General features: G+C 42.2%; 2 protein-coding genes and 1 long non-coding RNA gene across 3 annotated transcripts in view; 2 read left to right on the forward strand and 1 right to left on the reverse strand.

Moving 5' to 3' along the window:
* Positions 1 to 298: 298 nt before the first annotated feature.
* LOC119617522 lies at positions 299 to 1,625 on the forward strand. Its single transcript, XR_005233847.1, has 2 exons — positions 299 to 997; positions 1,084 to 1,625. It is a non-coding gene; the product is annotated as an uncharacterized LOC119617522 (long non-coding RNA).
* A 397-nt stretch (positions 1,626 to 2,022) lies between these two features.
* tmem100a (transmembrane protein 100a) lies at positions 2,023 to 5,967 on the reverse strand. Its single transcript, XM_017419306.3, has 2 exons — positions 5,809 to 5,967; positions 2,023 to 3,296 (listed from the first exon to the last, which is right to left on the reverse strand). The coding sequence occupies exon 2, from the start codon at positions 3,205 to 3,207 to the stop codon at positions 2,803 to 2,805; it is 405 nt and encodes a 134-aa protein (XP_017274795.1). The 5' UTR covers positions 3,208 to 3,296; positions 5,809 to 5,967; the 3' UTR covers positions 2,023 to 2,802.
* A 1,360-nt stretch (positions 5,968 to 7,327) lies between these two features.
* Positions 7,328 to 9,292, forward strand: part of LOC108237814 (phosphatidylcholine transfer protein) — an 11,621-nt gene continuing 9,656 nt past the window's right edge. The window contains exons 1-2 of the mRNA XM_017419512.3: positions 7,328 to 7,525; positions 8,309 to 8,426. Coding sequence (XP_017275001.1) covers positions 7,397 to 7,525; positions 8,309 to 8,426 — 247 coding nt within the window. The 5' untranslated portion in view covers positions 7,328 to 7,396. The remainder of the gene's footprint in view (positions 7,526 to 8,308; positions 8,427 to 9,292) is intronic.

The raw sequence follows: 9,292 nt of genomic DNA on the forward strand, positions 1-9,292 counted from the left end.
TGGCGAGCAGCTGTCAAACATCATATCAAGTCTCTGTTTTTTCCAGCTTCCTCTAACCGGAGAGGCAGCGAGGAGACGCCTCGCTGCGTTATGTGTCCCATAAATGTGTCACCGATCCGACTGGCCGAAGGGTGGTGATCTCCCAGAAGTGACAGCGTGTGTTGTAGGTTCTCCTCTGACGCAGGGAAACCTTTCAGTTGTAGTGTCTGGTGTCACACGGATGCATAGCAACGCAAATGCTGCCTATAAATATACTTCCATGTCCAGGCTATTTTAAAACCCAAAAGGGTCAAACAGCAGACTTCAACTTCTTTTTACTGATGTAAATTTATGTCCTGAAATGTTTAATTATACGCGATGGAAGGAAAGCAGAGAAAATATATAGACAACATTCAAACAAATTAAATTAAATCACGCAAACATTTTTAAAGAAAGAGTGAAATGTGGTTTCAGAAACTCTCAAACTTTATTTTATGTGTCATCTAAGCGAAAAGCTTGGCTTCCACTTGGTTGTATGATTGGATGATGAGTGAAATTTATTGTGATGGATCTGAAAATCATAATCCTTGGTTTTAAATAATATGTCTGTTAGAAAGAATTTTAAATTTTTTATGTCAAGGGTCCTTAAATATCTTATTTTTCAATGATTCTCTGCTATGCTTTCTTGATCCATTCATCTGTTCATCCATTCATCCATCCATCTATTTTCTGCCACCTAGCCATAGTTGGACCCCGAGGCCAACAGGTCAACATTCCTCTCCCTGGCTCCAGCTCCTCCTCGAGGATCCCAACACATTCCTGAGAGGATTTAAAGTCCCTCCAGGGAGTTCTGGGTCTTCCTCTGGGTCTCCTTCCAATGAGACATGCCTGGAAAACCTCCAGAAGGAGACCCACCTCAGCTGACTCCTCCTGATGAGGAGAAGCAGCGGCTCCACTTCCTCACCTTCTCTCTGAGGCTGAGCTCATCGATGAGGTCTACACCTGCATCAAGGCCCAGGTGGAGCAAGAGGTGCAGCTGAAGATCGATGTCAGCACACAGCCCACCTCTGAGTAACAAGAAGCATCCTTTCTGTGTCACCGCAGAGATCGAGGACATCAAGAAACTGCTGAACAAGGTTTCACATGCTGCACCTGGCCCAGCAGAACTCCATACTGTCTCTGAAGGACCTCCTGGATGCTGTGGACCAGACTGAAGTCGGGTCCAACCTGGATAAACCTAAACGTGACTCGAGAAATGCAGGAGATTCCAGCAGATAAAGAATGAACACAAGAGCTTAAAGTCAGGTATGAGTTTCTTTGCAGAGGTCAAATTAAAGTTAAACAGTTTCAAATCTGAACATGAGAACAGATAATGTGTTCAGATATTTGATTGGTTTGCTCTTGAAGTGCTTTAAAAATCAAATATTAGTTATCAGTGATGGCTGCAGACGATCAGGCATCCTGAAGGCAGAAATTAATTTACAAACTTTAACTCAGCTGGGTTTAAAATGCATTCTGCTGAATGTTAGCTGAACTGCCTCTAATCTCTCATTGTTTACATGAAAGATGAGTTACTGGCAAAAAAAAATGCTGCTAATTATTATGTTTTTTGAATGTTTGCGCAGTACAAAACCTGTAAACCTGAGCCAAAACTAGTCAATATGGAAGAGCTCAGAACTTGTCCACAATCCCCCCGAGTCTGACGCACCAATCTAGGTCAGAAGTAAAAGAAACATTTCCTTGAAATAAGTGCTGAAAGCAGCAAAGAGCCGAATGTTTATAAGAAAACTCTTCACTTCTCCACCTCATAAACTGTCTTCTAGAAAAACAAACCCTGACGTCGGCGCGACCAGCAACGTTTTCCTTCCAGTATCAAACAAGACGTCAAATTATGTCCCCACCAGGAGCAATAATCAGTCTGTTCTCCACAAAGTGGAGTTTTTCTTCTCTTCATCTCATCCCTCCTGCATCCATTTCGAACTTTTCCATCTGGACTAATAATCTAAAATCAATTAGGCTCACTTTCTGCTGAAATTTGAAACATTTTTAGGTAATAATGACTTTATTGAAACTCGCTTTATTCAAAGCTCAACTCCACACTCTCTATTTCTGAATTGAGAAAGCTCCTCGGATGAGAAGCGAAACGTCTTCAGCTACAGAATAGAAGTCCAGTTGTTTTTGTTTTTTAACTTTTTTTTGAATTTATTGAAACTCATACGTTCCTTTTATCAGTTAATACATGCAATATTAAAACAAACATAGATGATTAATTTACATTTAAATGTTTCAAACCTTCCTATTTGTTAAAATATTCGTATTTCATAGATGAAGTTTAATATGAAATATGGTGAAGGATCAAAGTGCTTGAAGAGAATACATGTTAATGGTTAAATATTGTGCCCTCTGATCCGATGTACCGTCCTGCCTTCACAGCTGAGTTCCCTGAACGATTAAATATCAGACTTCATTAACAAACATGTGCAATAAATGAGGTGGGAATAACTGTCCTTCTCCCTGGGATTTTAGTTTTCATAATCCGTCCCGTTCCAATCCAAAGTGCCCCATGCAGCGGCAGATTAATGGGAGACTTCCTGCGCACCGCTGTGCACGGTGGTCATTCATCTTAATTGTGATTCATTCCTCCTGGCTGCATTCCCAGCTCGCCAGATGCTCCACGTCTGTTTGACAAATAAATCCCTGACCATGTCTTCAAAGCTCGGAGTTCTGGGTTTGCGGTCAGAGTTTTTACAGCTTGTGAGTCCAACACATGCTGAGCAGCGTCTGATTACAGCTTACGACCGTTTGTAGACTCAGGAAACCAGCTCAACTAAAAATGCTCCTTTGGTTTGCAACCAGGGCGGTTTGACTTTCCCGCCGCCTCTCCTTCTTCCTCTCCAGCCTCACCTTCCAGCAGACGGCGCTGGACGCCAACAGCACCAGTCCGGCCGAGAGGAGCACCAGGCCGAAGTAAGAGATGGTGGATCCGTGCGAGTTGAAGCTGTAGGCCACCGCGGTGACCACGATGCCTGCAATGAGGACCACCACGCCGAACGGGACGGTGCAGCGATAGCAGGACAGCTCGGCGCCGCCGGTGGCTGCAGTCAGCTGGACTTCATTAACCCGGGGGATGTTCACCGTCGTCACGGTGGCTGGAGGCTGCTCGGTGTTGTTGGTCTTCTCCAAGGTAGCTGGCGCTCTCATGGCATCCTTATTAGCTTCTTCTGGCATCGCAGGATCCAGCAGCTTGATGCTAACCAACCACAGATGGTCCCTCGCTGTTGCCCTTTGACCTCTGCTCCGCGTCAGGCTCTCCCCGTCTGTGGAGACACAGCAACAGGGAAACAGAGAAAGTTTTGTTGCCCAACACTGGATGAAAACGAGACCAAGCAGATGCTTTTAGTTAAGAATTCAACACCACATTTCACAATTCCCCGGCCCTCCCTGACCACCACATGTTATTTTAATAAACCCATGTAACCTCTTTGCACAATCCAGACCGCCTCTTAACCCAGTCAGAGCAGAATGACGCAGGTCCACTCAGCCCAGCACGAGCTGAGACATTCCCTGGAGAGGGCAGGATATGGCGTTACAAACCGAAGAAGCTCTGAAGGTTTCTGTCCTCAGATCTGCTGAGGGGGAAGCTGGGATTCAAAGGAACGCACGCTAACTGGCTAACTGGTGCTTCACGAAGGGCTCGTGTTGCATTTAACTGTTTTATTACGAGAACAGAATCAGTGCTTGTAGAAATGTCCTCCGCAGGTTTGACCGTGTTTGGACTCGTGGTATGTGACCTGTGGGGTCGGGTCCGGCCAAAAGGAGAACACCAAACCTTCACTTGTTGTCAGAATTTGGTGGCTTTAAAATTTAACGTCTAACCTTTAGATTAATCTGTTTGAAGACTTCCAACATCAAAGTCAGGAAGTGCTAGCTTTTAATGCATAAAAACTAGAAAAATTAAACCAAACTCTGACTGGAGGGACGTCCATGTTTAACACGCTTCTTATGTTTTTGGAAAAGAAGTTGAAAAGAGAAGAACTCAGTCTTACTGATACATGTAATGAGTACTACATGGACTGGTAATACGGCCCCAAAAATCCATTGTTAGAAAGAATAACAGCACCATCCATGTGAAATGATCTCTTATTAGTATTAGAGCTTGTTTTGAATCTGCCTCTGGTCGATTCGAGTCCTCGCCTCCCAACGATGGAAGCTTTCATAATGAAGCCGCCATCATGGAACCGAAGGAGGCTCAAAGTGTCCCCTCCTAAATCCTGGACACACACGTTACCTTTTCATGCATCGACTGTTACGGCTGTCTTCATGGCTCAGAGCTCAGAGGTGTAACAGCGCCGGGTTGGCTTTAACCCTTCGTGCGCCTCAATCCTTTCATAAATTACACAACGACGACAACAAGAAGGCATCTCTGGCTTGAAGTGTTTCGTAAAAAAAGGCTAAAGTACCTCCTAATCATAAACAATCATTTCCCTCAATCGGAACCATTTGATGCAAAGAATGAAAAGGAAAATTCTGGCGTCTTTAACTGGGAATCACCAGAACTGAGGTCCAGTTTGGAACCTCCATCCATCTCATTTTAAAATGAGATTTAAAAACAACAGAGGAGGGAGCAGCTGCAGATCAATACAGACTTTTGGAAAAAAAAAAACTTTGTCACCTCGGAGGCTGCATCTCATCCGTGGAAGCATGAAAGCATCTGATCTGCTGAAATGTTAAACGTTTGTGTCGTTAAGACAAAACCTGGGTCTCAGTGAGTTAAAGAAAACTAAACGTACAAACTGAGGGCTGACAAACATGTCGGACGTTCTCAGAGGTTTGAAACAGCAGCAGTTTGTTTGTTGAAGACATTTTTCAAAGTAAGAGTTTCCAAGCTCTTAAAACTGTGGCAAGTTGAGCTGTTTAAGCCAACTGAACTCACGTGCAAATCACTTGATGTCACTTAAACTGATTAAAACAGCTCCTTTAGAGTTAGTTTCTGATTCCATTAAAGTTATGGCTTTGTGTTGGGAAATGTTGCTGTTTTTTAGCCCCAAACCGTTAAATATCATTTAAAAACATCACTTAAAAAAAAAAAAAACTAATTAAAACAGCTTACTGGTGAAGTGGAAATGGTTTTATTTTTTATATTATAAAGATTATAATACTGAAATGTTTAAAACAATGATATAAATCCATGTATATGTGGTGTTTTCACAGAAAACAATCATAAACATGAATAATGATAGAATTACTGATAAAAACCTGTTGTTTTTATGATAGAAAGAGTGTTATGGATTCTTGATCATTTCTAAAGTTTAAAATAGAAATCTGTTTATTTTTAAAAATGAATCTTTAGGTTAGTTATGTTTGTGTCCTAATAAAATCTGAATTAAAAGAATAGACAGGACTGTAGATCCTCAAAGAACAAACCGGGTTGAAACTTCAGCAGAACTCAAGACCCTACGAACAACAGACACACATTTAACTTTAAATTTCTCTTTTTTCTCACTGATTAATTATGTTTTTGCTATTTTGAGTTTTGCTTCAAACTTTTAAAGGTTGAAGTTTAACATTTCAGATAAAGACACTTTTTTATTTGACAGAAAAGTTTAGCTGTTTCTTTTTAACTTCAGGGAAACTGAAGAAATGAAGTCTGATTAATAAATATGAAATAAATTAAATCAAAGAAAAAGGACAGAAAGACTAACAGTTTCTGTTTCTCAGCTCCATCTCTGCCTTTAAGCTCCAACTTTAAGGTTGGAGAAAATAAACTTTTGTTTTTGTTTTAGAGTTTATTTTCAGGGGGATAAATCTCAAACAGAGAAGGTGAATTACCTGAAGGTTCTGGTCCATGTCGCTGGGAACTCGGTCCAAAGTGTTAAAAACAAACAGCTAAAGTTTCCAGCCAGCCTCAGATCTTTAACAGCTTCTGGGTCCCGTCAGAACCGGCTCCGTGGCCCGAACTACCATCCTCATTCAGAGGGTCCACCTCAAGTACCGACCACTGCGGGAAGCTGCAGACAACCACAGCAAATTACTACATCCGGTTACAGATTTCAAAATAAAACACTCACGTTCAGTCAGCTGTGACGCCTCATTGTTTACATTTAGTTTGCAGGACTTTTTTCTGTTGCTTAAAGGAAATTTTGATCTAAAGATATAAATATAGAATATGGGTGTTAGTTTGTTTAATTTCTTTTGCAAACTAATTTGGTGAGGATTAAACTCGTAAATCAAGCCTTATTTCAGAGTGAAGAAGTTATACAGACTAACAACTCATCTGCTGCAAGATCTAAGATCTTGACATATATGAGGATACAACTGTCTCTAATATTCTAACTCTGAAGATGCTGTAGATTTTACTGTGGAAGTCCAGGGGAACCTTATGGACCCATGAGTTGATTTCAGGAAGCAGCTCTGCCTTAAAAACTTGATATAACAGGGGACATGTGGACATGTGGACATGGGTTTCTTTCTAAAGTCAACAAACATTTTGATTTTGTCCACTTAATTTGAAGGAAATGCTGGTTTCGCCAGTCAGGAGCATGACTCAGGAAGCATATTTCAGAATAAAACAGCATTCATGGTAAAAAATAAATAAATAAATAACAGGAGACCAAACAACCCTGAGGGGATCCAGAAGAAGAAAAGCAGCAAATGGACAAAGTTCTGTCAACCTGGACCTTCTGGATAAAAACAAACAAACATCAGGGATTAAACTATAATCCAGATTAAAGTGTAATAAAAGCTTGTGTGGAGGGATGTGTGGCTAAATTCAGCTTAAAACTAAGTTAAAGTGGCAGAAACATCTTTGGCACCTCAAATAATAGAAGCAAAATAAGAAATCTGGAGAAAACTGTTGATTACAGAGCTGAAACTCTGAGGTCTTTTCAAGGATTTATGGTCTGTCCAAGAAAATTAGGTGAAGAAGAGAGTCCAGGCAGGACGGAGAGGATGGAGAAACGTTTCAGGAGGGATCTGTGACAAAGGGTGGCAGCAAAGGTCAAAGGTCAAAGGAAAGGTTTGCAGACAGTGGTGAGAGCAGCCATGTTGGTTTGGAGACAGAACAGGAAGTGGCAGAGCTGAAGATGCTGAGGTTCTCCTTGGGAGGGACGAGGATGGACAGGATGAGGAATGAGGACATCAGAGGTCCAGGACTGGGAAATAAAGACTGAGACAGTTTGGACATGTCCAGAGGAGGGACATAAAGATGTTAGAGACAAAGGGGACATGGAGGACAGAGTTAGATGGAGGAGGAGGGCTCGCTGTGGAGACCTCTGAAGACGGAACTGCCGAATAAAAGAAGAAGAAACTCTGAGGCTTTTATTTTGACGGGGTCCGCTTCCTCACCGGAAGCCAGCAGGCGGCCGGTGAGGAGCAGCTGACTGAGGAGCAGCTGAGGAGCAGCTGAGGAGGAGCCGTCATGTCGCTGAGCTTCACGGATGAAGAGTTTCAGAGCGCCTGGAAGGAGCTGGACGAGCCGCAGCTGGACGGAGGCTGGGAGCTCTTCACCGAGACCATGGGGGTCCAGATCTACCGGCTGTACGACAAGGTGGGACCAAATCCCCCCTCATCCCGAACCTGCTGCTGCTGCAGGAAGGCTGAGCTGCGCTCCTCTGCAGAGCTCCAGCTTCAGACCTCTGGATCAGCCTCTCATATCCCTCTTCTCTCCCTGAAACTGCCTCATTTTCACCTCCTGCTTCAGATTAGCAGCAGCTGAGCTGATCCTAGCGGCCAGAGCAGGAAAGATCCGGAAACTAAGCCACATTCGGCTCATTGTGTGACTCAGAAACCGGCTCAGCTCGTAGAACCGAGTCCGGATCAGTCAGGGAGGCGACAGGGTTTAAGATCCTTAAAGAAGAGGCTAAAAATAACAAAGAAATCAAACAATGCCTCCTTAAAACGGCAGGAAAACACTCGAGACTCAACTGGTCTCAGATTAAAGTTCACAAAAAGTCTGTCATAAAACTTCAGTTTTGTCTGTTTATTAATTTAAATTAATACATTTAAAAAAGAGGAACTAAAGGAAGCATTTAGAGGAGCTCAGTTCAGTGAAACAACAGACTCAATTAGATTAACTATAATTCAATAATGTGACTAATTATCATTAGTGAATCTTTAAGATATTTTGTTAATGAGAAAGTAAAAATAAAGCCCGTCGTGGTCCGTCCAGGTTCTGTCCTGAACCTCAAACATGGAGCACGTCTCAACAAAGCGGTCAGTTGTGATTAAAGCTGCAGGAGGACTTTCTGGTTTGAAGGATCCCTCAGATCCTCCGAGGCGCCTGTCGCTGTTTAATGACCTGCTGTTGAACAGGTGCTGTTTTAATCTGCAGGAAACCGGGCTGTATGAGTACAAGGTGTGTGGTTCTCTGTCCGCCTGCGTCCCCGATCAGTGCGCGGACGTCTACATGGACCTGATGTACCGGAAACAATGGGACAGTTATGTGAAAGGTAAGAGCGAGGCCAACGTTCAGACTTTCTTCTTCTAAATAACACTTTATATTTAACCACTTTATTTCCTTCTGTGTGTTTCCATGCACATCTGCAGTAACAAACAGGTAACGTGTAGCTGCAGTCTGTAGTCACGCAGCTAAAATAGATGTTAGAAATAACTAGTGTGTGTAACTGATATACTTTTAAAACATTCATATTGTCTATAGTGTCAGCAGAGTTTTATAGTATTTTGCTGATTAGAAATGTAATTATTTTGTTTTGCTTCTTAAAGATTTGCAGATCAGAACCCGTCAGTTTGGTTTCTGTGCAGCTTTAATACTTTTACTTTTCAACCTCGGAGCCACAAAATACAACAAACTTTATTAACAAGGACATTCGGACAACACTGACAGTCTCTATGACCTTCAGACTGTTTTCAGTCATTTGTAACTTTTTATTTATTGTAACACTTGTGGCAAAAACGCACAGTTTGTGTAAATTATTTCAAAAGCCTCAATTTGATGTCTTCGGTTTAAAGTACAAATACAGGACTATCATCTGCTCGTCTCCATATTTGATACCTTTAAACCTTCGTTATCACCCACCGCCAAAGGTGTGTTCGTTTGACTGTCACGTTAGCAAAATATCTCATGAATCAGTGCACAGATTCTAATGAAACAAAGACAGGAATCACTGGCTGTACATCTAAAACCTCTTAAAATTCTGACTCAACCCAATTCAAGATGGCCGCCACAGCTAATCCACCTTCGCCACCACAGCTCAGTCAGTTTTACAGATACTGAGGTAAGTTTGTGGTAGTAGCTGAGAGTCATCCTGGAGACGCTCTGAGCTCTAACAAGATGCAGCAGTAAACAAACAAACAA

This window comes from Kryptolebias marmoratus, linkage group LG12 (assembly GCF_001649575.2).
Source record: "Kryptolebias marmoratus isolate JLee-2015 linkage group LG12, ASM164957v2, whole genome shotgun sequence".
Taxonomy (NCBI): domain Eukaryota; kingdom Metazoa; phylum Chordata; class Actinopteri; order Cyprinodontiformes; family Rivulidae; genus Kryptolebias; species Kryptolebias marmoratus.